The 27,879-nt window shown below is 38.4% G+C and overlaps 1 protein-coding gene across 3 annotated transcripts in view; it reads left to right on the forward strand.

Moving 5' to 3' along the window:
* P4HA1 (prolyl 4-hydroxylase subunit alpha 1) overlaps positions 1-24,000 on the forward strand; it is an 88,942-nt gene extending 64,942 nt beyond the window's left edge. For all 3 annotated transcript variants that reach the window (XM_045842310.1, XM_045842309.1, XM_045842311.1), the window contains 6 exons: positions 5,141-5,240; positions 12,573-12,626; positions 17,997-18,062; positions 20,856-20,924; positions 21,420-21,516; positions 22,973-24,000. In XM_045842310.1, coding sequence (XP_045698266.1) covers positions 5,141-5,240; positions 12,573-12,626; positions 17,997-18,062; positions 20,856-20,924; positions 21,420-21,516; positions 22,973-23,043 — 457 coding nt within the window. In that variant the 3' untranslated portion in view covers positions 23,044-24,000. The remainder of the gene's footprint in view (positions 1-5,140; positions 5,241-12,572; positions 12,627-17,996; positions 18,063-20,855; positions 20,925-21,419; positions 21,517-22,972) is intronic.
* The last annotated feature ends 3,879 nt before the right edge of the window (positions 24,001-27,879 follow it).

Genomic DNA, 27,879 nt, shown 5'->3' on the forward strand with positions numbered 1-27,879 from the left:
CTCCTATGTTTCTAAGAGTTCTATAATTTTAGCTCTTACATTTAGGTCTTTAATCCCTTTTTAGTTATTTTTTTATATGGTGAGAGTTACAGGTTCTACTTCTTTCTTTTGAATGTGCTAATCCAGTGTCCCAGGACCATTTGTCAAATATAACAAACATTTCATACATTTGCAATTTTAAAAGTATAACATGAAAGACTGAAATGGTCATTGCTAAGTGGCAAAGGGAAGGTGTTTTCCTTGGTAGCAGGGGACTTCAGGTTGAAGAGTAAGCAATCGTAGTCAAGGAAAAGGTTAACTATAATAAGGGAAGCAATAACTGCTGAAATGAGGCCTATGGAATTAGAAAGTGTGGATTCAAAAGCATAGATAGAAGATCCAACCTCTGTGAGACTGAAGAACAGTGCTTTTACCAAAGTGCAAGAGAAAAGATAAGAATAGCTGCTTAAATACTGGTGGTAGCAGGGAAGGAGGTTGAATATACCAGAAGTAGAAGGCAGGTTCTCTTAAGGTGTTAGGTTCCAGGATGAAGTAGGGAAAGTTGTCTTGTCAAGATGTATTTAATGTGAAACTTTATTACAACACTTGCCAGTTATCTATAAAAATCATGTCAGTAGTTAGTTGCTTATAAAGTTCAAAAACCGATCAAATTATTGACAGGCAGAAAAAATATGTACATTGTCCTACTGTGTTAGTTCAACATACTACATTAGTTCTATATACTTCCTTACTACCTGAGAAACTGAGTGAGATTTTGGGAGAAATAAATTTTTAGTGTATTTATCAGCTATATCCTTTGTAACAGTAAAATTCTTGGATCCTTCCTATTTCTGCTACACTGAGGAATTCTACTCAGCCAGTTCCTATAAATTTGCAAGAGACCACCAGACGAATAATTATGGTAGAGTAAATCTTAGATAAGTTCTAAGATGCATTCATTTAGCAAATATTCATTGAGCATCTCCTGTGTGCCAGGCACTGTAATAGGTTCTGCAGATATAGTGATGAGCAAAACCAGGCAGAATTTATATGTATTTGGAACTAGTAGTTAAATGAAGACATCTTACCTTAATGAAATAACAAATTAATGTGTAATTACTGTGGTAAATGTTTAAAGGGAAGGATGATATAGAACTATAAAAACATCAAGGGCAGCTGCCTGCTCTATTTTCAGGTGCGTGAAGGTAGCCTCTTCCTGAAGTGCTTCAGACTGCAGGCAGTTGCCAGCTCTGAGATTCATGGGGGGCTGTTAGAAGCCCAGGATTGTTCTAGGGGTACAGTGGCCACCATTCTCTATCCTCCCAATCACTAGAGTGATTCCCATAGCATCTAGCAGGAGCCTACCAGAGTCACTATGATCCTGTTAGGTATCAAAGGTATGAAGAACATTTTATTTTATTCCATTGAAGAAAATGTTAGGTGTATATGCAGGCAAAGACACTTCTTAAAGAAGCAGAGTGCCAACAAGACCTCAGTCTTTTGAGGAAATAGGCTGAAGAAGATTCCCACTGGAATGGGATATTCTGAACCCTGTAGCATCTGGGAATGGGGTGGATGACATGTGCTGGCAGGTGTTTCTAGACTGAAGGACCATGGTACTAAAACAACAGCAGGGCTACACAGGGAGGGCAGCATTCTCTGAAGATGTAGTCTCAGTAGTTAGGAAATGCAGGGAAGTTGGAATGAAGGTTTGGATTCTTCAGCTTTGTTGATACTTACTTTGATACCAAGATTGGGCACAAAGTAGAGGGAGAAACAGTTATTGAAAGATTCAAATAGCATTGGGTGCTAAAGTCATCATCTGTTTCTGATACACATTGCTCTAAGAGACTAGTGCTACTGAGTGGACATGGTATAGGTGGTAACACGTGGCAATGTGGGATTAACAGATGATAAAAAGACTGTAGCCTCATCAATTTTTTCAACAAATAATACTTAACCTCCTCAACCTAGAAAAGGATTTCTAAGGAACATAAATTGTTTCTTGTCATTGGCTCTGTAGTCTAGTTTTTTCGTGGTAAAAGTAACTTACTTTAATAATATGTATACACATATATTTGTGCTCAAATTACCTCTTATAAGTATATGAGTGAAGAAAAACTCAGTTCAATGAAATGAAACCTCACATCTAGAATATGTAAAAATTGTTTGAAATCACTAACCCTTATTAAGGGTATAGTAGTCAATAGAAGAAATTGTGAAATACAAATCAAATGTGTAATGTTATCAATTATGTACCAAAATGGAAAGCTAGTTTTGAGAAGTGATTTAGAAGCCTTGCTATTTCAAAAGCTGAAAGTATTACAAAGGTATATTCCTAATCATAATTAATTGCCACTGTTTAATTGTGAGGGGAAATTTAGTAGATTATAACAGCTGCATTTTACAACATTTTCCTACATATATACAAAAGACAAAGATTTGCTTGTGCTCCAAAAGAGGGCAAAATTAGAAAACTCACTGTCTTGAGCTCAATTGAGTATCTGTTACTTAAGAAGGAACTTGGTAATCATTGTGGCACAGTGAACAATTGTCTTACCAATGAGAAAGGTGCATTCATATAACAGCTAAAAACCAGATGTGGTTTTTAATGTTTCATAAGATAGTCTTAATCCTGGCAGTTATTATTATTTTAGTTGCCTTTCTGACTACTTCTCAGCACAGTTTGAGAAAATGTTCCTGAAATCAGCTCATGAAAAAGAATCCTAATATATTTTCTTCTGAAATGGATGTGAGAAATGTAAATTTTACAGCAGTATTATTTGTCCTGGTTTAACTTTTAATAACATGTCATGTCATTTTCATGTTATAATTAGTGAAAAAAATAAAAAACTTCCTCCTCCTTCCTCTACCCCCCACCATCCCCCTGCACCCCCCCCCCCCCCCCAAAGAAAAAAAGCTCTTATCTAGTCTGGCAAGAGGAAGAGGCAGGGAAGAAGAGATGACCGAAGTGATAATCCAAAGGCTTCACTTTGAAAAAGAGGAACATTCCGGGCCAAGAGAAGAGCATGTGTACTAGCCTTAGGGCTATAGGAAAAGTCCTTGAAGTGTTGCTGGGGCACCGGGAGAGAGGCAGAGGGTAGTGGCAGAAGCTATAAGGGAACCCAGGACGGAGCAGCCAAACAGACTGAAGGGATATCTGGGGAATGAATGAGTGAGGAGGAGAGTTTTAGGATGGATGAACATTTGGATATGTTACTTAAAAGAGCACATACAATGAGAATTAGAAAATCTTGTAAGATTTAGTAGCACAGTAGGGTAATGGGTGATATTAACAAAAGTTTTGATGGAATGCATTGAGAAATGAGCCTGTGGAGAAGTTGACTTGAAGAGGGAAGAGAAAGGTTGGTAGTTGGAGGGAGATGGAGAGTTGAGAAAACTTTTAAATTTGTATTTATTTAATGGGACAGACTTAAGCTCAGTTTAAAGCTATGGGAGGAATTATTGAGAACCGAAGTTGATTATATAGTAGAAGTGCTAATCAGTGATTTATGGTTCCTAAAATGGCAGAGATAATAGAAACTAAGGCAGGGGGTTAGCCTTAGATAATGGAGAGAAATTCCTGGGAACTGGAATGAAGGCACTAGAATGAATGAAAAGGAACAGATAGATGTAAATGTAGGTAGATTGTATGGTTTCCATTTTCTGTGTGAGATAGGAGATATGTTACCTACTGAATGAAGGGGGAGACTGAGGTGGGGTGGAGTTCAGGGTATAGGAGGGAGTAGGAGGAAGGGCCCATTTGAGGTTGGTGTACATTTATTTCTACTGGAGCATGTCCACTCTGTTTCACGACTTTCTTCAATAGGGTTTTGTGACGTGGGTTTTAAGTTTAGAGGGAAAAAATCCATTCAGGATTGTATTTTTACCAGATAGTAGGATTGAAGCTCTCAGCAGGAATGTTGCTAAAATTGTGGGTCATGAAGTCAAAGTTTGATGAAAGGAGAGGTGAAGAAAGAACAAGACTAATAGACTGGGAAAGAGTACATGTAAAGGAGATACTTGAATTTGGGGAGTATCTTTATTTTATTGAGCTATGGTTTCCATACCATAAAATTTACCCTTTCAAAGTGTTCAATTCAATGGTTTTTAGCCTTTTTTATTGTGCAGCCCTTATCTAATTCCAGAACATTGTCATCACTCCCAAAAAGAAATCCTGTGCCCATTAGGAGTCCCCCCAATCCCTCTTTCCCTGGCAACCACTAATCTACTTTACGTAGCTATCAATTTGTCTACTTTGGACAGTTCACGTAAATGGAATCATAATGTGTTGCCTTTTGTATCTGGCTTATCCTACTTAACATGATGCTTTCCAGGTTCTTCCATGTTAGCAGCATCAATACTTTATTCCCTTTCAAGGCATAATAATCCAGAGCCTGGTTATACTGTATTTTATGTATCTATTCATCAGTTGGTGGAAATTTGGGTTATTTTCACTTTTTGGCCATTAATAATGCTGCTGTGAACATTTGTGTACAAGTTTTTGTAATCTCTCTTGGGTCTGTCCCAAGGAGTGCATTTGCTGAGTCTGGTGGTACCTCAGTGTTGAGCAGCTTGAGTTGTCCAGCTGTTCAGAGTGGATGCACCACATTGCCATTCTGCCAGCAGCTATGAGGGTCCAGTGTCTTCACTTCCTTGCTGACCCTTGTCATTGTCCATCTTTTTCTCTACACCCATCTTACTGGGTGCATTTGGGTGCTCAAAAATTATTTATGCAAGTAATACAAGAGTATTTTTTTCTTATGTTAGTATTATATAAATCAGGCCCAAAACCTTATGACCCACCCCAGTCAGTTCCTCTACCTAACCTAGAAAGAACAATTATGTCAAGTTTGGTATGGATTTTTCCAGAATTAAAAAAATCTCACTGTAGATAGCCCTATATAGCCTTCTTACATTAACCCAACTATTTTCATAGAAACTACAATAAAAGAGATCATTTTTTCCTTTCTAACTTCTAACTGTAAAATGTAACATCTTTTTGAAATTTCAACATTCATTAGTAAAAATCATATTAGACAAGCAAATCAACTAAATGCCTAAAGGCTTATTGTCCCATATGTAATAGCTTTTTAAATGACAGCTGTTGTGTTCATGTATTGAAACATCAGTAAAACTAGTATTTTCTTCTTGTTCTTAGTGCCTGGCTCTCTGGTTATGAAAACCCTGTGGTGTCTCGAATTAATATGAGAATACAAGACCTGACAGGATTGGATGTTTCCACGGCAGAGGAATTACAGGTGGGTAATTATATTATCCTTGAGTTATATACTATCACATTATCCTTAAGTTATCTTTATACTTATTGAAAAAAATGCCTCAGATGAGATTTCCTGACACTACACAGGCAGCACTCAGTTGGCATGACAGGCTGGGACTGTAGGAGTGAATAGTTACGCTGAACCCAGCAAATCAGTGAGAACATTAATAATCAGTGAGAACATTATAATTGTTCTGTGTTAAAACTTTTCAAAACATTAAAAACTCTTACTGTTGAGTATAAATTTATAAGGAAGTGAAATAATGTGACACTAATATTTATTAAGTACACTATAATATTTTCTTTTTTTCCACTCCTAGGGCTGTTAGGTGGTAACCAAGGCAGTTCTTTAAAAAAAATATGTGTATATATGTATTTAATCTTTTCTATTGAGATATAATTCATATACCATAAAATTTACCCTGGTTTTATTATATTCCCATAGTTGTGTAACCACCAATACCATCTAATTCCAGAACATTTTCATCATGCCAGGAAGAAACCTCACCTACTTAAAGTGCAGTCATACCTTGCAGATGTTGTGGTTTTGGTTTCAGATCACAGCATAAGGCAAATATCACAATAGAGTGACCTCACACCAGGTTTTTGGTTTCCCAGTGCATATAAAAGTTATGCTTACACTATACTGTAGACAGTTAAGTGTGCAGTAGCATTATGTCTAAAAAAGCAGTGAACATTCCTTAATTTAAAAATACTTTATTGCTAGAAAATGTTCACTCATCTGAGCCTTCATCTGTCTTTTTGTTGGTTGTTGGAGGGTCTTGCCTGATTGCTAATGGCTGCTAACTGACCAGGTCAGTGGTTGCTATGGCAGTTTCTTAAAATAAGATAGTGAAGATTGCCACGTTATAGATTCTTCCATTCATGAATGATTTCTCTGTAGCATGCAGTGGTGTTTGATAGCATTTTAACCGTAGTGGAACTTCTTTCAAAATTGGAATCTGTCTTCTCAGACCCTGCCTTGGCTTGATCAGCTAAGTATTTGTAATATTCTAAATCCTTTGTTGTCACTTCAACAATCTTCATAGCATCTTTACTAGGAGTACGTTCCATCTGAAGAAACCCCTTTCTTTGCTCATCTATGAGAAGCGACTCCTAAGATTGCAGTATCTTATTATCATCAGATCGCAGCAATTTAGTCACATCTCCAGGTGCTAGTAATTCTAGTTCCCATGCTTTGTCCACCACATCTGCAGTAACTTCCTCCACTGGAGTCTTGAATGCATTAAAGTCATCCATGAGGGTTGCAATCAGCTTCTTCCAAACTGCTGTTAATGTTGCAATTTTGACCTCTTCCAGTGAATCCCAAATGTTTTTTTCTTCAATTTAGTTATTTTTTAAAATCCTCACCCAAGGATATGTTCATTGATTTTAGCGAGAGATGAAGGGGTAGGGAGTGAGAGACAGAGGAAAACATCAATCAGTTGCCTCTCGTGAGTGCCCTGACTGGGCTCAGACCTGCACCCTGGGTCTGTGCCCTCACTGGAGATCGAACCCACATCCTTTTGGTGTATGGGATGACACTCCAACCAACTGAGCCACCCAGCCAGGTCACCTCCATATAGTTTTTTAAAACTTTTTTTCTTTTTAATAGTTTTTTACTTTTTAATTACAGTTTACATACAGTATTACATTAGCTTCAGGTGTACAACCCAGTGATTAGACACTTATATAACTTATGAAGTGAACACCCTGATAAATCTAGTACCCATCTGACACCATACATACAATATTATTGGCTATGTTTCCTATGCTGTACTTTACATCCCCATGACTATTCTGTAGCTACCAATTTGTACTTCTTAATCCCTTCACCTTTTCCACTTACCTCCCTAATCCGCCTCCCATCTGGCAGCCATCAAAATGTTCTCTGTATCTAGGAGTCTGTTTTCTGTTCTGCTGTGTTTATCTTCTCTTTTAGATTGCACATTTGAATGAAATGATATGGCTGTTGTCTTTCTCTGTCTGACATATTTTACTCAACATGATACCCTCTGGTCCATTCATGTTGTTGCAGAAGGAAGATTTCATTCTTTTTTATGGCTGAGTCATATATTCTGTTGTACATATGCACCACTTCTTTATGCAGTCATCTCTTGATGGACACTTAGGTTGGGTCCATATCTTGGCTATGGTAAATAATGCTGCAGTGAACATGCGGATGATAGATATGTATTTATTACCATTATATTATTCATATTTTTTACGTTTTTCCTTTTTCTTAAAGAAAATCCTTTAACATTTCTTATAATACTGGATTGGTGGTGATGAACTCATTTAGCTTTTTTTTGTCTGGGAAGCTCTTTATCTATCCTTCAATTCTAAATGATAGCCTTTCTGGGTAGTATAATCTTGGTTGTAGGTCCTTGCTTTTTATCACTTTGAATATTTCTTGCTCCTCCCTTCTGGCCTGGAATGTTTCTGTTGAGAAATCAGCTGGCAGTCTTACAGGAGCTCTCTTGTAGGTAACTACTGCTTTTCTCTTGCTGCTTTTAGGATTCTCTCTTTGTCTTTAACCTTTGACATTTTAATTATGATGTGTCTTGGTGTGGGCCTGCTTGAGTTCATTTTGTTTGGGACTTCCTGTGCTTCCTGGACTTGAGTGTCTTTTCCTTCACCTGGTTAGGGATGTTTTTAGTCATTATTTCTTCAAACAGGTTCTTGATCCCTTGCTGTCTCTCTTCTTCTGGTACCACTATGATGCACATGAATTATGCTTGATAATATCCTGGAGGTCTCTCATACTTAATTTTTTAAAATTCTTTTTTCTTTTCATTGCTTTGCTTGGGTGATTCCTGTTATCTTGTTCTCTAAATCACTGATTTGATCCTCTGCGTCATAACCTGCTGTTGATTCCGTCTAGTGTATTCTTCATTTCAGATATTGTATTTTTCAATTCTGACTCGTTCTTTTTTATGGTTCCTATGTCTTTTTTAATGCTTACTGTCTCTTTGTTTTCAAGTCCTCACTATCATCCACTCTTTGCCTTAGGTCCTTGAGCATCCTATAATCATTGTTTTAAATTCTGCGTCTGGTATTTTGTTTGCTTCCGTTTCATTTAATTCTTTTTCTGGGGATTTGCTTGTTTTATTTGGGGCACATTTCTTTGTCTCCCCGTTTTGTCTGCCTTTTTGTGTTTGTATAGTAGGTAGATCTGCTATAACTTTCAAACTTGTTTTAGTGGTTTTATGTTGTAGGTGTCTTGTGGGACTCAGTGACTCAGTCTTCCAGATCCCCTGAGCTAGGTGCTGCAGGAATATCTTTTGTGTGGGTTATATGTGCCATCCTGTTGTAGTTGAGTCTTGAATGTTGTTGACTTGACTGTAAGGATAGACCTCAGTCACAGTGTATGAACTGCTATGCAGGGGCTGTCCCCTGAGGTAGAGTTGTTCCCAGCAGGGTCTGGTGCCTCCCAGGAACTGTCTTTGGATGTGTGGATTGTGTGGCTAGTTGGGTGAACTCTAGTGTGGTCTAAAGCTCACCCCTGGTTGTGTCTGTTCTGGGTCCACTTGGGCAGAGTTCCACTGCAGGTTGATGTCAGATGCTGCTTGGGCTACCTGCCTGGAGCTACCATGCAATTTGCTGTTTGTAGCTGCCTCTTCTGGGCCTAGGTCTATGGGGGAAGGGCTAAGTTGCATACAAGAGTTGGCTTCCTCCAGCTCTGAGTTGGGGTCAGACCAGTAAAAGATCCAAGGCACCTTAAGGTCAACATCTACTGGTCAGCCACTTTGCCACCCTCTGAGGCTGCCTAGTCTTCCTTGAGAGCCTTTTGAAGAAGTATGTAGAATGGACCCTGGCTGGCTGCCACCCACAGACTCTTCCACAAGGTGCAGGCTCGATAGGGCAGGGTGACTGGAGTTGGGGGGACAGGGCTAGTGGGTCTCCTGCTTGGGGACAGCACAGCCAGGCACTTAATGGTGGGAAAATGGCCCCTACTCCAAACCATACCATTTAGTCTCTGCCATAGTCACTAACCCTAGCTCCTCCAGGAGGAGCACACCACAGGTTCAGGAAACAGTGCAGCCAGCTAGCCCCTTTGCAGAAGCAAGCTCAGCTGCTTCTGGAGCTGAACTTGGTGGAGCCCCCGGGAGTGAGAAGGACTGGTCAAATGAGTCTTCTGTTAGGGGAATGGTGCCAGTTGAGCTTACAGGGGTCGCGGATAAGAATGGCCCCCTGCACCATAGCTGCACAACCCAGTGCCCATCTTGAGTCCTGGACAGGAACCTCCCTGTGGGACTGAGCTCAGTAGGGCAGGGCCACTGGGAGTCAGAAGGCCAGGCCAAGAGAATCATCAGGTGGTGGGGGCTCTAGGTGAGTGTGCAAGTGGGGGAAGAATGACTCCTGTTTCAGAGCTGCACAGCTTAGTAACTGAGTCTCCACCAAGAGCTTCTCCAGAAAAAGAGCACCCCCAAAGTTTGCTGTTGGGTGCACCCAGCAGACCTTTCTGTAAGACTAGAGCTTGGCAGGGTGGTGTCACCAGTAGTTGGATGTTTGGGCTAGTGCACTCCCCAGCTGGTGCTTGTAGAATAGGAGTGTGTCACCCTGGGAAGGTGGCACCTGAGGGTGGTATGGGATAGGGACTTAGTGCAGGGACTTCAGTAGCTGACCCTACAGATTTCTCCTTGGGGCCATGCCACCCAGATCTTCTCTTTATGACTCCTATATATCCTGAGTTGCCTTCCCTCTATCTGAGCTCCAGGTAAAGTGTCTAAGAGCAAGATTATATGCACTGGCCCTTTAAGAGAGCACCTGGGTTTCTAGCAGACTCCCTTCTCTTTCAGGCAGATAAGAGTCCCAGCTGATTTTCACAACTAGATGTTGTGCAGGCTCCTCATCCCAGTTCTGGTGGTCTAGGTTGGGGATCCTGGCATGGGGTTCAAATCCCACACTCCTCAGGTGGGGCTTTTGCAGCCCAGATATCCTTCTAGATTCTCAACAACCACAGGTGGGTGCAGGGGCCAGCCCTTTCTGTATCTTTGCACTTCCTACCAGTCTCTATGTGACTTCTTTAAACCCTTGATTATAATACTTCTGTTCAGCTCGCCTTCAGTTGCTTATTCAGGTTGATTGGTCTATAATTTAGCTGTAAATCTGGCTTGGCTCTGGGAGGAGGTGAGTAGCTTCTATCTACTCTGCAGCCATCTTCAAAGTAAGAGTTTTTTGAATAGCAAAAGTGGAAGCATTTCATGTAGCTATTTCTTCTATATCTCCATTTAAGTTTGATTTGAATTTCATTTAAAGCATTATTCCTTTACATTTTTCTGTCATACTTTATTGGTCAATTCCCTCTTCCAATTATACATTTTCATAAATATCACATGGGTTCTCACTGGGAGAGAGGTGGCAACATAACCATGTGATTTGCTGTCTGTACATTATTCATACTGTATGTTATTCAAACTGAGTAATAGAGGTGCAGTGACCAATCACTGATAGACTTGGAACAAACTGAGGTGATTGGTCATTGATCTTGATATGCAGTTGTTACTGACTTAGCAGTCTGTGGACTGAAGACCTACCAGCAACATTCGTACTTTATGCATTACTCCAAATGAATGTACCCTGGTAACTGAAGTTTCAACTGTTGTCAGGTTCTGGTATTAATGGTTAGCTAAACCGTGTTATCTGAGATTTGTACATTTTGGAATTGGACAAAGCAGGACAGCCTATGTTTAAATTTGCTTAATTAAGTTGCCATTCCATGGTAATCTACAACTTCCTTGGTATTTATCCATGGTAATCTACAACTTCCTTGGTATTTATCTGATTATTAGAAAGTCTTTGCTGTGTCTTTTTCTTTCTCCTTGGTACTTATCTGATTATTAGAAAGTCTTTGCTGTGTCTTTTTCTTTCCTGATCTGTATTTATTTCATCTGCTTAGCATTCACAGGCTCTTTCAGGCTACTTGATGTATTCCTTTTTAACAGGCTGATCCAACTCAAGGTATCTATCTATAACAGAAGACAAGGTGGCTCGGTTGGAACATTGTCCTCTACACCAAAAGATTGTGGGTTCAGTTCGCTGTCAGGGCACATACCTAGGTTGCTGGTTCAGTTCCCCATTGGGGCATGTATGGGAGGCAACCAATTGATGATTCTCTTCCACCCTCCCTCTCTCCTCTCTTTCTAATATCAATAAACATATTCTCAGTTGAGCATTTTTTTTTAAAAGTAGTAAAATATCCAGAGTAACAATAATTTACCTAGAACTTGGGTTTTACTGTGGATAACACTCTTTAAATTATGTTCTCATGTCATATCCTCGAAATTACTCTTTAAATTACATGATTCTTTCATTTTTGTCAGCATTTTACCATATTGTGATGGAAGGAGGGAGTAAAAGAAGGTGTCATTTTTCTTACTGTATAAGTAAGGAAATTGAGGTTACATATACTGTAACTGAGAAAGCTAGAACTTGAACTCAGACCAAATATTTTTCTTAAGTTCTTTTTGCTACTTCACCCTAGTACATTGTCATAGCCAACTGAAGTTGTTAGAGCCCTCCAGCAGGAATAATTCAGTTGGTGTTAACTTCTTCCCTTTTTTACTTTAGTAGGGGAAAATGTGGGAAAGGGATTTTGTTAAAGGGTATTGGGAGTTTGCCAGCATTTTCAGGTTTGGAAAACATGCCTTGATTTAAATTCCAAAAGGAAATGTTTAGTGAAAATTAATCATAGAAATCTCATAATTCTCATTTTAGAAAATTTTAATTCTAAAATTCTAATTCAAATTTTAGTTTGTTATATACTAGAGAAAAACATGCATCCCAACACTTGCTAAAGAAAAGCCTATTAACAAAGGTTCTCAAATAGCATATAGTAGCCACCCATGCTTTTTATCTGTGGTTACTTAGGAGCTCTCATTGATTTCAAGTGTTTTGCTTCTCACCCTGGCCAGGTGGCTCAGTTGCTTGGAGTGTCATCGTGTACACTAAAAGGTTGTGGGTTCAACCAGTCAGGGCACATAACTAGGTTGTGGGTTCATTCTCCAAGTCAGGGTGCATATGGGAGGCGACTCATTGATGTTTCCTTCTCTCCCCATCCTACTCCGGCCTCTCCTCCCTCCAAGCCCCTGCCCCACCTTCCTCCGTCCCTCCCCCTTCCTCTCTGCCTTCCTCTCTCTAAGCATATCCTCAGGCGAGGATAAAATAAAATAAAATAAAATAAAATAACTTTGCTTCTTATTTCTCTGGAAGTACCTAACCATGATAATGTAAGAGGCCAAAATGGGGCTTACAGATTTTTAAATAGTAATCTTGATAGTTTTTGTTCATCTTTGTTTCTCTCCTTCAGGTAGCAAATTATGGAGTGGGAGGACAGTATGAACCCCATTTTGATTTTGCACGGGTAAGTAAAAACAGTAGGAGTTCTGTTCTTTAGTGTTAAAAATTCATAGCCTGTTTGTATTTCATGGAAGGATGGTGGAATAAGTACTCTGTGAAACCTTTTTAACAGTAAAAAACAAACCTAGATACACAAGAAAATAATTTAGAATGCTTTTAAGTGCATTGATGAACCTGGATGAAACAGGAAATTATCAAAAGCAAACTGAACAAAGAAAACCTAGACTAAAATTAGAGTGTGAATGGGGGACAGAAAACACTGAGGCTGGTGGCATGTATTTCCAGGAATCTGCAGTTTGGGGGTGAAGAGCTAGCTCTATGAGAGGACCTGCCATAATGCAGGTTATTGAACCCGAGACTCCTGTGTAAAACCTCAATCTCCAAAAGGATTGCACCTTCCAAGAAAGACAGAATGGCTTTGACGACAATGTGCTTTGAGTCAGGAGCCTTCAGGACAGTTGTGTCTCACTGTCCTGGCTGGAGTGTGGTGCCCATGGGCAGCTTCTGCAGGGAGTCTGAAGGCCTGGGCCTGCCCTCACATGGAGCTCAGGTTTGAATTTGTACTACCCTGGAAGAGGAGACGTTAATTTAAAGTTGTTAGCCTTAGTAGTGTCCTTGGTACTTGGCTCCCTGAAGAGAAGCATCCTCATTCTAGCACCTTGGGTATGTTAAAGATTAAGTTCAGCTAAATATGAACTAATTTTTTCAAAAATAACTAAGTGGTAATAAGGCACTATTGGTGAGACTAGAGCCACCCACAGACTGAGATGTCTCTAGGATGTTAGACACTTGAATCGTCAGATGCAGACTATAAAATAACTATATAACATGTAAAAAAAAATAAAAGGATAAAATTTAATAAGCTCTCAAAATGATTTAACACATTTAAAAACAAAGAGAAGTTCTAGTTGAAAAAGTAATTGTTAGGATTTAAAACTTAGTGGGTAAGTTAAAAACACACTAGAGACAGGTGAGATGAATAAGTGAATTGGCTGATAAAATAGAAGAAACTACAAGAATACATTTTGAGAGACAGGAAGATAAAAAACATAAAATAGATATGAAGAGACTGGAGAATAATATAAAAGCAGCTTGCAAAAAGCTATTATTGCCCAAGTAGTCTTGCTTAAGATTAATAAATATTGAATCTTTTTGATTTAATATATTGAGCTATAAAGTATGGCATTACCAAATCTTAATTTAAGATTTATTGTAATTACATGAATTCCAAAAATATGCAGGGTATTTTAATAAATTTCTTGATCTGTTACTCTTTTTAAATAAGGGTATATTCTTTTGAAAGAAAATACAGTCTGTATATTGTGTTATAACTCTTGAGTATCTTTTTTTTTTTAAAGATTTTATTTATTTATTTTTTACATAGGGAAGGGAGGGAGAAAGAGGGAGAGAGAGAGAAACATCAATGTGCGGTTGCTAGGGGTCATGGCCTGCAACCCAGGCATGTGCCCTGACTGGGAATCGAACCTGCGACACTTTGGTTCGCAGCCCGTGCTCAATCCACTGAGCTACGCCAGCCAGGGCACTCTTGACTATCTTAATCTCATGATCTTAGATTATTTTTCTATGTAGACCAGCAAAAAATATATTTTTAGTCTTTTTTTCTATTTTTCTTTTTTAATCTTCTAAGCTGAACTATATTTTTTCTTTTTTCAAGTATATTTTATTGATTATGCTATTAAATTGTCCCATTTTTTCTCCCCTTTATTCCCCTCTGCACTGCAACCCCTCCCACCAGCATCCCCCTACCTCCTGCCCTTAGTTCGTGTCCATGGGTCATACATACGAGTTCCTTGGTTTCTCCATTTGCTATACTATTCTTAACCTCCCCCTGTCTATTTTTGTACCTACCATTTATGCTTCTTATTCCCTGTACCTTTTTCCCCATCCTCCCTCTCCCCCTCCCAACTGATAACCCTCCGTGTGATCTCCATTTCTGTGATTCTGCTCCTGTTTTAGTTCTTTGCTTAGTCTTTGTTTTTGTTTTGGGGGGTTCAGGTATTGATAGGTGTGGGTTTGTTGTCATTTTATTGATCATAGTGTTGATCTTTTTCTTTCACAAGTCCCTATAACATTCATGTAATAAGGGCTTGGTGATGATGAACTTCTTTAGCTTCACCTTACCTGGGAAGCACTTTATCTAAAGTGCCCTTCCATTCTAAATGATAGCTTTGCTGGGTAGAGTAATCTTGGATGCAGATCCTTGCCTTTCATGATTTGGAATACTTCTAGCCCCTTCCTGCCTTCAAGGTTTCTTTGGAGAAATCAGCTAATAGTCTTATGGGCACTCCTTTGTAGGTAACTGTCTCCTTTTCTCTTGCTGCTTTTAAGAGTCTCTCCTTCTCTTTAATCTTGGGTAATGTAATTATGATGTGTCTTGGTGTGTTCCTCCTTGTGTCCAACTTCTTTGGGACTCTCTGAGCTTCCTGGACTTCCTGGAAGTTTATTTCTTTTGCCAGATTGAGGAAGTTCTCCATTATTTTTTCAAATAAGTTTCAATTTCTTGCTGTTCCTCTTCTCCTTCTGTCCCTCCTATGATTCGGATGTTGTGAAGTTTAAAGTTGTCCAGGAGATTCCTAAGCCTTTACTAATTTTTTAAATTCTTGTTTTTTCATTCTGTTATGGTTGCATGTTTATTTCTTCCTTCTATTCCAGATCATTTATTTGAGTCGAGGTTTCCTTCCTGTCACTGTTGGTTCCCTGCACATTTTCCTTTAGTGCACTTTTCATAGCCTTCACTTGTTCCTCTATTTTTGTGACCATACTCATATTTCTGTGAGAATCCTGATTACCAGTGTTTTGAACTCCACATCAGATAGGTTGGCTATCTCCTTGTCACTTAGTTCTTTTTCTGGAGTTTTGATCTGTTTTTTCATTTGGGTCATATTTCTTTGTCTTAGCACATGTGCTATGTTGTAAGGGGTAGAGCTTTACTATTCTCCAGGCCAGGGCTACCCACTTGGTTGTGACTCTGTATGTGGGTGAGGGGTTCGCAAGGTGCTGTTTGTGCTGTTTGCAGTGCTGTGCTGAAACAGTGCTGTTTGCTCGATTCTCAGCTGGCTTTCAGTCACTTCCCCCATTTCCCATAAACAAACTGGGCCCTTCTGATTCCGATTCCCAAGTGGGCGGTTTGTGTACATAATAGGACACAGTGGGTCTCTACAATGAACTCTCTTGTGAGGCTGGGATTTCTCCCTCTATTGCAACCCCCACAAGTTTTTACAACTAGCAGTTTTGAGGCTTTACTTTCCCAAGCTGGAACCTTGGGTTGTTGAGCTGGAACCTTGGGTTGTGCTGTTTGTCATGCTCCCCAGTTGTTCCTCCCAGTTTATCTGCATGCAAATATGGGACCACCTGGTCCACCAGCCCTACCTTGCCCGGTCAGCCAGCTGCCACCTTCCTGAGTATCCTCTCTGCCCAGCTGCCTGTCTCCGCCCCTCCTACCAGTCTGGATAAATGTTTCTTCTTTAACTTCTTGGTTGTCAGACATCCATACAGTTCGATTTCTGTCAGTTCTGGTTGTTTTTTATTTTTAAATTTGTTGTTATTCCCTCTTTTGGTTGTGCGAGGAGGCAGTGTGTCTAGCTATGCCTCCTGGCTATAGGACCTACCCGGCCAGAAGTCCTGTTTTTCTTTTTTTAAAATTTTATTTATTTATTTTTTTAGAGAGAGAGAGAGAGAGAGAGCGAGAGAGCGAGAGAGAGACAGAGACATCAATGTGTGGTTGCTGGGGGTCATGGCCTGCAACCCAGGCATGTACCCTGACTGGGAATCGAACCTGCGACACTGGTTCACAGCCTGCGCTCAATCCACTGAGCTACACCAGCCAGGGCTCAGAAGTCCTGTTTTTCAATGACTGAAAAATGTCTGCAGGTCTTGGATGATGTGAAAGAGTTTAAGTCTATATTAATATAATTTTTTTCTTAGCTTTTTATTTTGAAATAATTACAGGTTCCTAGAAAGTTGCAAAGAAATGTACAGGAACCCTGGATGGCATAGCTCAGTGGATTGAACGCGGGCTGCGAACCAGTGTGGCAGGTTCGATTCCCAGTCAGGGTGCATGCCTGGGTTGCAGGCCATGACCCCCCGCAACCACACATTAATGTTTCTCTCTCTCTCTCTTTCTCCCTCCATTCCCTCTCTAAAAATAAATAAAAATCTTAAAAAAAAAAAGAATTATCAGGTTACATAGGTCATGCTGTTTAAAAAAAAAAAAAGAAAGAAAGAAATGTACAGGGAGTTTTATGCATGCCCCTTCACTCTGCCTCGCCTAGTGTTAACATCTTGCAGAACACTATCAGAACCAGGAACTTGGCAGTGGCACAAACCACACAGCTGATTCATATTTCAGCAGTTACATGTGCACTGGTGTGTGTGTGTCAGAGTGTCTGTGGAGTTTTATTACATGTGTAGCTTTGTTTAACTACCACTAAGATACAAACCACACCATCACCACAAGACTACCTTTCAGTACTGTGTAGCTGCACAAACCCTTGTGCCTCCCTCCCCTCACTGCTGGTAACCACTAATCCTTTCTTTCCTACAATTGTTATTTCATAAACATTATGTGTATTATATACACTCACGTATTCTTTTTAGATTTCACTGAGCAAAATTCCCTTAAGATTTATCCAAGTCTAACAGAAAGTATCGGTGTTGTGTTCCTTTTTATTGCGGCATAACAGTCCATAGTATGAATGTACTGCAGTATTTTTAGTCATTCACCCTCTGATAGACATTTGGGTACTTTCCAGTTGTGGACTATTAACAGATAAAGAAGTATGTAAATTTCTGTGCAAAAAATACATTTTTATTTTTCTGGGATAAATGCCAAGAGACTACATTATATTTTAATTTAGATTTACATAGCCAGATACAAATTCTCCAGACAGATTAAATTGCTGACTGTCCAAAAGAAAGTTATAGCAGCAGCAAACATTTGAATTAATTGTGAATTCAAAGTAAATCTCAAGGTAAACTTTCTACCCACAGAGAACAGACTTCGTGAATGTAGCTAAGAGACTCTCATGTCTTGTTTTTTTCTTTTGGAAGCTAAAAGTGCAGGTATTAATTTTTTAAATCTGTGAATAGTAACTGTTGGTTCTCATTATTTACTTTAATAAATCTGGGGTCCTTTCCACCAGTGATCTTATAAAAAATAATCAGTGTACAAGTTGAACCAACAACCAACCAGTATATTTGCATGCCTGCTGCATATAATTCACTGGATATTATAAAGGAACCTTTTGGCGTTGTTTTTGTCATACTCTTCAGCATATTACCGATGTTTAGTGGCCACTGGAGAATTTGCGTTACTGAAGTTTACACCACTGAATTAGTTGTGTTTTATTTACAGAAGGACGAGCCAGACGCCTTCAAAGAGCTGGGGACAGGAAATAGAATTGCTACGTGGCTGTTTTATGTAAGTTATAGCTGAAATTTTTATTTTAAGTTGGGGTTTGATCACATAACTTACTTATTTTGATGTGTTCAGATGTTTGCTCTTATTTACCATCGTAGTTAAAGTTTTTGCAGCTTAGTAAAGGGAGTCACAATTTTTTTTCAGTTGTAACATTCAGTTGTACTATTACAACCTGAAGAAGAAAGTTAAAATTACTGATAGTCTCACTACTTGGAGACAGTCATTGTTGGTATTTTGTAGTATGGACTGTGGTCATCTATGTGTATATAAGGATCTCTGTTTATATGAATTTACATATTTGCAGTCAGATGATGACTGCAGATACACATTATTTTTATAGTTTTGAACTTTAATTGATATAAAAGTATACAGAATACTAACTATATAGCAATAACAATAATCTGTGATAGTCAGCATCCAGATCAAGAAGGAGCACAAACAGCACCGTGGAAGCCCCACCAAGGAAAACCATCCTCACATTGTTTCTCAGAGTTTCGAAATAGTGTGAATTTTGTTTCTTTATTTTTATTTTTTTAAAAGATTTTATTTACTTATTTTTAGAGAGAGGAAAAGAAATAATCAATATGTGGTTGCCTCTTTCGTGCCCCCTTCTGGGGACTTGGCCCACAACCCAGGCATGCACTCTTACTGGGAATTGAACTGGTGACCCTTTGGTTTGCAGGCCAGTACTCAATCCACTGAACCGCACCAGCCAGGGCTATTTCTTTATTTTTTTAATTAAGTATATATTCATACATATAGAAAAAAAATAAGATTTGATTATAATCTCTGTCCTAGTTAACTCTTGCTGCATAACAAATCACCCCAAAACTGAATGGTTTAAAATAACTTTATTTTAATCTTTCATGGCTGTGAGGTTGACTGGGCTTCCCTCAGGGTTCTTTTGGATCTCTCATGCATTTGCAGTCAGATGATGACTAGCCCTACAGTCCATCTTTAAAGGCTGACATTGAGGCTGGCTGTTGGCCAGAATACCTGCCTGTGGCTTGGGCTTCCTCACACATGGTAACTGTATTGCAAGAGCAAGTATCCCCCTAAAAAACATAGCAGAAGTGCAGGGAACTTTTAGTACTTGTCCTCAGAAGTCAGATAATGTCACTTCTGCTGTCTCACTTACTGCTGAAATGTCTCTCTCTCTTTTATTTCTTCTTGCTCCCTGTATCCATCTCAACCTTGTCAACCTCCTACTTTCCTTCCTTATTTCTGTCCTTCCTTTGTGATTTCCATCCCTCTCATCTATAGTATCTTAGATCTTTTGGGGAGTAAAAAGACACCATAGGAATGAAAAAAGATTTAGGTACCATGAAAAAAGGATTTAGGATCAAAAAGGATTTAAGACTTATCAATGAATTTAAAATGAGAGCAGATTATGGCAAAGGGAAAACCCTTGCCAGGAGAGAAGTTGATATATACATTATACAACATTTATACTGTAAGTCTTGTATACCTTTTAGAGATGAACTCCCCATAGAGTGTACTAATTTATATCCTACCTTAAAGTGCATTTTTTGTCACTTTTTGATCTTTCACTTGTCAGATTGGCAGTTATTGTGGTTTTAGTTTGCATTTCTCTGATTAGAGAGGTTGAGTATCTTTTCAGATATTTTTGGCTGTACTTGTTTCTTCTTGTTTTTCTTTGCTTTTGTGAATATAATGATGCTGTGCTATTTGGTCCAATGTTTATTTATATTAGATTATTTATTAGATTATGTAGATTATTTGAGTATTATAACCCCTTCTGATTATACTTTGATTAGATTAATATTCATTTAACCCCCATTATTTAAGTACTATTCCTATGTAGGCTGCATAATACAACTTCCTAATTTCTCTAAAGTTGGTTTCATTGCTGTTAGTTAAGAGCTGTGAATTCTGTTATTGATTATATATTTTTCATGGTGAAATGCCCTTCCTTATCTCACTTAGTGCTTTTTAATTTGATTTAGACTGTCTGATATTAAGCTCAAACTGTTTTCTTTGGTATAGCATTTGCCTGGCAACCCTTTTCTGTTTTCAGTGTTTGTAACTCAGCTGTTTTAGATGTGACTCCTGGAAATAGCATATAGTTGGCTTTTGCTTTGTGATACAGTCTTTATCTGCTTACACCTTGTATTTGTTACTTTTGACAAAACCTTCACAATATGATTTGTTTACTTTGCCATATTTTGTGCATGTGCTTCAGCTAATATGGAACGTTCATGTTTGAATTCTAGGTTACCCTGAAGACTAACTATATAATTCTTTAATCTTCTACTTTTCAGTTAATGTATGTTGATTCTCTACCACAAAAAATGACAAAACTGATTTTAGTTTACTGTTATTTTTCTTTTTAAATTTCTATTTTGTCTAAATTAATTTACTGAGCACCTACTAATCTTGAGATACTGTTCCAGACACTAAAGCTCAGCAGTGAACAAAAAAAATGGATGAAAGTGTCCTCCCATGGATATTATCTTCTAGTAGAATAATGTATATATTTATACTCTATATTCCTTCATTTGTCAATTTAACTCATCCTTTTTACCTCTGGCTGCAAGTGAAGTGCCTATCCCAAATTATGTTCCCATCTCCCTCCCTGACTTTATAATTCCTTTATATGTGTACTTTTTTACTTAAGTATGTAAACCTAAACAGCATCTTTTGTTTTTTAAAAACTGAGTAGCAGGTACAAACTCACCTATATAAGGAGAATTCCAGATGTGCTCATATTCTGGTATTCAGTTTAACGTCCTAGTACCAGCACTTCCGGTGATGCTTTCTCACCTCTTACAGATGAGCGATGTGTCAGCAGGAGGAGCCACTGTGTTTCCTGAAGTGGGCGCTAGTGTTTGGCCCAAAAAGGTAAACTTGGTTTGTTATTTTAATTTTGTGTGTCTCTTTTTCTTCTCCTAAGGAAGAGATGCATCTTTATTTCATGGTCTAATTAATGAATTACAATTTTAAAGATAGTATACTTACGGACTATATTATCTTTAGGTAAAACTATGGATATTTTTATGGCGCAATTTGCTATGAGTACCTTGAAGTAATGAACCACAAAGAATTGGTATTTAAACGTTTTCGTTTCTAATATGGGTTTCATGTGATGTTTCCCCCTCCATCCTGCTGTTGCAAGATTTGTTTTGGCAAGTCCCCTTTTTTGGCAAGCAGCTTTGTAGTATCAGTGTTTTCATGTGATCACTAAAATTTGTACATGGCGCTCATATTTTCAGAATTATATTAGAGGAAGCTATAGCTGCCATAGTGGAGTACTTTCACAGGAGCAGAGGAAAATTCACTGTAAAAAGTTATAACCTGATATTTTATTTGGGCATAATTTTGTATTGCTCTCCACAGGGAACTGCTGTTTTCTGGTATAATCTGTTTGCCAGTGGAGAAGGAGATTATAGTACACGGCACGCAGCGTGTCCAGTGCTGGTTGGAAACAAATGGGGTAAATATTTTCTATATTCTCCGAATAGAATTTGTGATTTTTGTTTCATATTTTGAAATTATCTACATCTTAAAAGAAATTGAAAAAACTTTTCACAGATTTGCATGCTATGACTTTAATATAAAATGAAGATTCAACCAAGCAAGTTTCTCATTTTAACATAAATTTGCTTTTAACAGATGAGAATTTTGATGTTTTATTTTTAATAATATTTCCACTTGTTATTTTAAGACTCCTTACTTGACTCAGTGTTAAATAAGACAATATCTTCCCCTTAATAGGTTCATAGTTGTCTCTGATTGAGACATACTAATTGATAAATTATAGTGTAGCACATACTAATACAAAGATGAAAACAGAAGAATGGCAGCTTCTTACATTTGGGGAGGCTTATTTTTAAATTTGGTTTTGGAGATAGAGCAGTAGTTTTCCAGGCATGTTAGGAACCAAGTCTGGGACTATTAAGAAACGAGAGAGGTGCTTATTGTCAAGGTCATGAAGTGTAGGAGTTGCCACATTAAAAAAAGAAACAGGTGCAGTTATTTTAACATGTCATTTAACCCCATAGACCCATTTTAACGTGTGTCACGAACCACATTTCGAGTGCCCGGTAGCCGCATGTGTGTAGTAGCTACTGTGTTGGACACAGGAAGGTTAAGGAGTAACACCTGATCATCAGAGGTTTAAAAATCTTCCCTGACGATTACGTTTGAGAACCACTAGACTAGAGCGAAGAGAGGCTAGTGGAGGAGAGATCGGTTTAGAAAGGTTTTTCTGTTGTCTTAAGTGGGTGATGATGAAAGCATGGACTAAGGAAGCAGCACGAAAGTAGGATACCAAAGACAGGATTCAGCAAATGTAAAGAAAATTGACCAGGTTTGACGAATCAAAGATTGAATATAGGAGTTGAGAATGGTAAAAAAGTAGTTAAGAGTTACTAGGGGTTCCAAGTTCAGATATTTTGTAGATGTTGCTGCTATTGATTAGGTTCTGTGATACAGAAGAAGGACTAGGAAATCGATTGCTTTGGGGTTGCAGTAGAAAACGGTATCTTGGAACCAAGGAAATAACACGTTAACAGTAGTGGTTGATCAGAGAGTTGCTCCTTTAGAGTGAAGACTTTGTGTTCATTTTAAAAATGTGTTTGTATTAGAGATTGTATTTTGCAAACAGGTAAAAGTATTCTGTCTGTACCTACATTTTCATTTAATATGTGTTTCATTTCAAGCCTTATGTTGAACATTAGAAACTTTAGGAAATTCACATACATAGACTCTCAAATGTACACATATCTAAAGTCTTTCCTGTTTCCAGCATTTAGTGAAGTATTTGAAAGACTGCCTAAGTAGCATCTGCCTTTATCTAGTTTTGGTCTTGAACTTTTAGCCCATAGAAAAACTTTATTAAAAGACCTAGTTCTTACCAGTGAATTTAATAGATTTTGTTCTCTCCACAGTATCCAATAAATGGCTCCATGAACGTGGGCAGGAGTTCCGAAGACCGTGCACCTTGTCGGAGTTGGAATGACAGACAGGCTTCTCTTCCTCTCCTTGTGTGCTCAGATGCGTCTGACACACACAGTTCCCAGTCTTAACTTTTAAGAGTTTACAATGGACTAACATAACACTCCATGGTTGATTCAGTTATGAACCTCACCCCATATTTCATCTGTGGACAATCACTAACTTTGTGGGTATTTTTTCTTTTAAAAGTAACACTAAATCACCACACTGTACATACAAAACCTTAAAGTTTAGTTGATATCACAGAGGGCAAATCAAGGCAGACTTAAAAATGAGAACTTTTTATATTTGTTACATTTTAAAGAACTCTTTGGTTAGAGGAAAAGTGTAAACATCTGATTATAGTATATCACTACATCTCAGTTGGTGGGTGGTAGGCTAGAATGTCTTATTTTCTGGGTCCGCCTGAAGACTAGGAATAAACGAGGCCTCTACTCTGGGTGCCATTCAAAGCTTACTCCTCCGCATACTTTTCTAAGTTTACTTTTTTCCTCCCAAGTCCTTTTAAAAGAAAGTATACTTTATTTTACCAGTCCCCATTTTCTCTCATAGCTCCTCTGTGGTGAATTTAATCTGTTTGAGGTAAAATAGTTTGATCTTAAAAAAATTTTAACAGTTCTACATAACAACACTGGGGTTCTCAACTAAAATGATCATCACTTGGTCTGTTTTTTGTCCTTTTTCTTAAATGACTGATGATTTTTGTCCATAAAATTTAGTTTTTATTAGGGCTAATACCTTGCCTCATTCTTGCTACAGCAGGGTGATGATACTGGCATCCTGATTAAATAAACATTGTGCCTTAGGAGACTGGAAATTTAAAAATGCACAAGTCCTTTCAATGATGAGGGAATTGATTTTTTTAAAGAAATCTTTTTCCTAAAAAGCCAAAATGTTTTTTTCAATTCTGAAATGTGTTGTGACAATGACCTATTTATGATCTTAAACTTTTTAAAAAATGTTTCTGTTTCCTGTGTGGTATTTTTCATGTTTGAATGTGTGTGCATACTATAGTGATAATAGGTTATTTCTGTTTATGTTATGGTCTATCCTCTTGGTTTTCATTTACTGTTAATATCTCATTTTTATGGAATGAAAATTTAGGCTCTGTGAACTCTCAGCTGTTTAATCAGTCAAAATATGTTTCATTCAAAGGGAGCTCTACAACTTTCCTCTATAGTTATGAGGTTATTACAATAAGATTTTGAAAAGTACAGTGTGGTACTAGAAATCTGTGAACCTAATGAAATGTGTTAGTGACCCTCAGGCTAATGTTTTACATTTCGTATGGTGAATCCTGATTCATACAAGGGCTTTTTATCCTTTATGCAGTATTTAAATATTTAACAAAGAATTTGATTAAATCTCCGGGAAAGAAGGTGAAAAGAAATCAATGGTACTTTTTCTCAGCTACCCTTTGTTCCACCACGACTATTATAGTAAGAAATACTGAGAATTGAGTTCCGGCCAAGATGGAGACATAGGTAGATAACGCTTTACTTTTTCACGCAACCAAAACAAAGGATAACAACCACTTTAAAAACAAAAACCACCCAGGACAACTGCCAGAAAATTGTACTGTATGGGAGTACTACAACCAAGGAGTTAAAAAAGAAGTATTCACCCAGACCGGTGGGGAGGGGTGGAGATGGGGAGGGGTGGAGATGGGAAGCCAGGGTGGAGAGGATATGTGGCAAGGCAGCAGCTGGCAGACTGGGCAGGTGAGGCAGCAGGTGGATGGGTGGTCCCACATTCGCATACATATAAGCCACGAGGAACTACTGGGGAGCGAGTTAGACCTTGCAACCCAGGGTTCCAGTGTAGGAAACTAAAGCTTCAGAACCTCTGGTCTTAAAATTCTGTGGGGGTTGCAGCAACAGGAGAAATTCCCAGTGTCATAGAGGAGTTCGCTGGAGGGGCCCCTGGGATTCTAGAACATACAGAAGCCCACCTGCCTGGGAATCAGCACCAGGGAAGCACCTGAAAGGGTACAATCCACTTGTGGGGAGCCAAGGAAGTGACTTAGAGCTGGGCAAGAGCCAATCAAGCAGCATTGTTCCCTCTTGAATCCCTGACCCCCACATACAGAGCCACAACGCAGAGAAGTGGGTTTCTGTGCCCTGGAGAATACCTAAAGCTCTGCCTCTTACAACGTAACAGGTGTACCAAGACAAAGAAATGTGGCCCAAATGAAAGAACAGATAAAAAATCCAGGAAAAGAACTAAGTGATGAGGAAATAGATGCAGAATTCAAAACACCAGTAATCAGGATGCTCATAGAAGTGGTTAAGCATGGTTGAAAAATAAAGGAAGAAGTGAAGCCTATACAAAGTGAAATAAAAATAGGGAACCAACAGTGAAGGAAGGAAACCAGGACTCATCAACAACTTGTAACAGAAGGAAGAAACACATTCAACTGGAATAGAATGAAACAAGAATTCAAAAAAAATGAGGAGAGGCTAGGAACCTCTGAGACAACTTCATACATTCCAAAATCCAAATCATAGGGGTGCCAGAAGGAGAAGAGGAATAGCAAGAAATGGAAAAACTTATTTGAACAAATAATGAAGGAGAACTTCTCCAATCTGGTGAAGGAAATAGACTTCCAGGAATCTCAGGGAGTCCCAAAGAAGTTGGACCCAAGGAGGAACACACCAACGCACATCATAATTAAATTACCCAAGATTAAAGATAAGGAGAGAATCATAAAAGCAGCAAGAGAAAAGGAGACAGTTACCTACAAAGAAGTTCCCATAAGACAATCAGCTGATTTCTCAAAAGAAACCTGCACGCAAGGAGGGGCTGAAAATAAGTATTTGAAATCATGAAAGGCAAGGACCTACATCCAAGATTACTCTATCCAGCAAAGCTTTCATTTAGAATGGAAGGGCAGATAAAGTGCTTCCCAGGTAAGGTCAAGTTAAAGGAGTTCATCATCACCAGGCCCTTACATAAAAATGTTAGAGGGACTTATCTAAGAAAAAGATCAAAACTAAGAACAGTAAAATGATGACAAAGTCACAACTATCAACAACTGAATCTAAAAAAAAAGTAAACTAAGCAAACAACTAGAACAGGAAGAGAATCACAGAAATGGAGATCACATCAAGGATTATCAGCAGGGAGGGGAGATAATAGGGGGAAAAGGTACAGGTAATAAGAAGCATAATTGGTAGGTACAAATAGGGGAAGGTTAAGCATACTCTAGGAAATGGAGAAGCCAAAAAACTTAAATGTATGATGCATGGACATGAACTAAGGTGGGTGGGAGGCAATGCTGAGTGAGTGCAGGGCAGAAGGGGACAAAAGGGATTAAAAAATGGGATGATTGTAATAGCATAGTAAAATATACTTTAAAATTAAAATATTACTGAGAATTAAATTCAGACCTTTAGTCAAATTTTGGGCCATAGGTGATTTTTTTAAAGGTTTTATTTACTTTTAGAGAGAGGGAAAGGGAGAGAGAAAGGGTGAGAAACATTGATGTGTAGTTGCCTCTTGCACAGCTCAAACTGTCAACCCAGCCCACAGCCCACGCGTGTGCCCTGACTGAGAATTGAACTGGTGACCTTCTGGTTCATGGGCCAGCCAGCACTCAATCCCCTTAGCCACACCAGCCAGGGCACCATAGGTGATTTAAAAAAAAGAAAACAAAAAAAAAACTTTCTTTGACGGAAACAATGTTAATTTAAAAGTATAGAAATAAAATATGGGTTCAAAGGACAAAAACCAACCTTTATTTCCATATGTATTTTATCAGGTAGCATAGAAATAATCTATTTTCAAAAGAAATAACATTCCATAATCTTACAGATATCCTTGGTATATTCACCCGCAAACCTCATAAAGGGATTGGTAAAGTTTTTTCTGTTTTAGATATTATAGAAGTATCCCAAGTTTCAAAGTTGCCATCTTCTTTCCAAATGAAAAGGAGAAAAAAGATTCCAGTATAAAGCTTTGTGCCCAGTGGTTGTTACAATCCTATTTTTGCTTTAATAGTGGGCTTTAGAATGGAGCTGTCATGGACAATGTGGAGCTGGTTTCCTCACTAGGTGCCTGTCCCTGAGTGCCTGTCATTCACTAACTTTAAGCATGCAGTGAACTGAAGTGTCTACCAGAACACTTGAACAGCAGGTTAAGTAAATGTGATAACTTCATAATGGTAGAATTTTTAAAAAATTTAATGACTTTAGCATTTTTAGGAAAGCTAAATGGTAAATGCAGTGATGAAGTAATCAACCATCTACTTTGTTGAAAAGGTAATAAAAAAGATTATTACAGCTTAAGAGGATTGAGTTGATGTAAACAGTAAAAACAAATTGTGTGTGTGTGTGTTTGAGACCTTATTGCTGCTGAGAAGAATGCAGATATCCCTACACAGCCACGTGTTGACTGGGTATTTGTAAACTGTATATCAGCTATGCTCTGACGTCCACCTAGCTGAAAAATGGACTTTTCTACAGGGCCTCATGAGCAAAACAATTGGATGACTGGATTCCTGCCATTAAGAAATTTGTAGTATCATATCGAAAGAACACAAGAAACAGCCGATCGTGATTAAATAAATGTAAATCACTTGAGACAATAAACAATTATGAAATAGAGATTGCTAGGAGAAAGCAGAATGAAAATTATACAGCTAGAAACACAAGAACTGGTCTCTTCCTTAGCGGCACTTACTTCACTACAGTAGGAGTCCGTGTGTTAGAAGGAACATGATTGGATATCTTAGAGAAGAAAGAATGAATTCACTAGAGAATACAAAATAATCAGGTTTATCAGGAAATGGATTTCAAACTCATAATCCTCCTAATGTCCTTGAATATTATGCCACCACACT

The sequence above is a fragment of the Phyllostomus hastatus genome, unplaced genomic scaffold (genome assembly GCF_019186645.2).
Source record: "Phyllostomus hastatus isolate PE091 unplaced genomic scaffold, TTU_PhHast_1.1 phas_contig_38, whole genome shotgun sequence".
Lineage (NCBI taxonomy): Eukaryota > Metazoa > Chordata > Mammalia > Chiroptera > Phyllostomidae > Phyllostomus > Phyllostomus hastatus.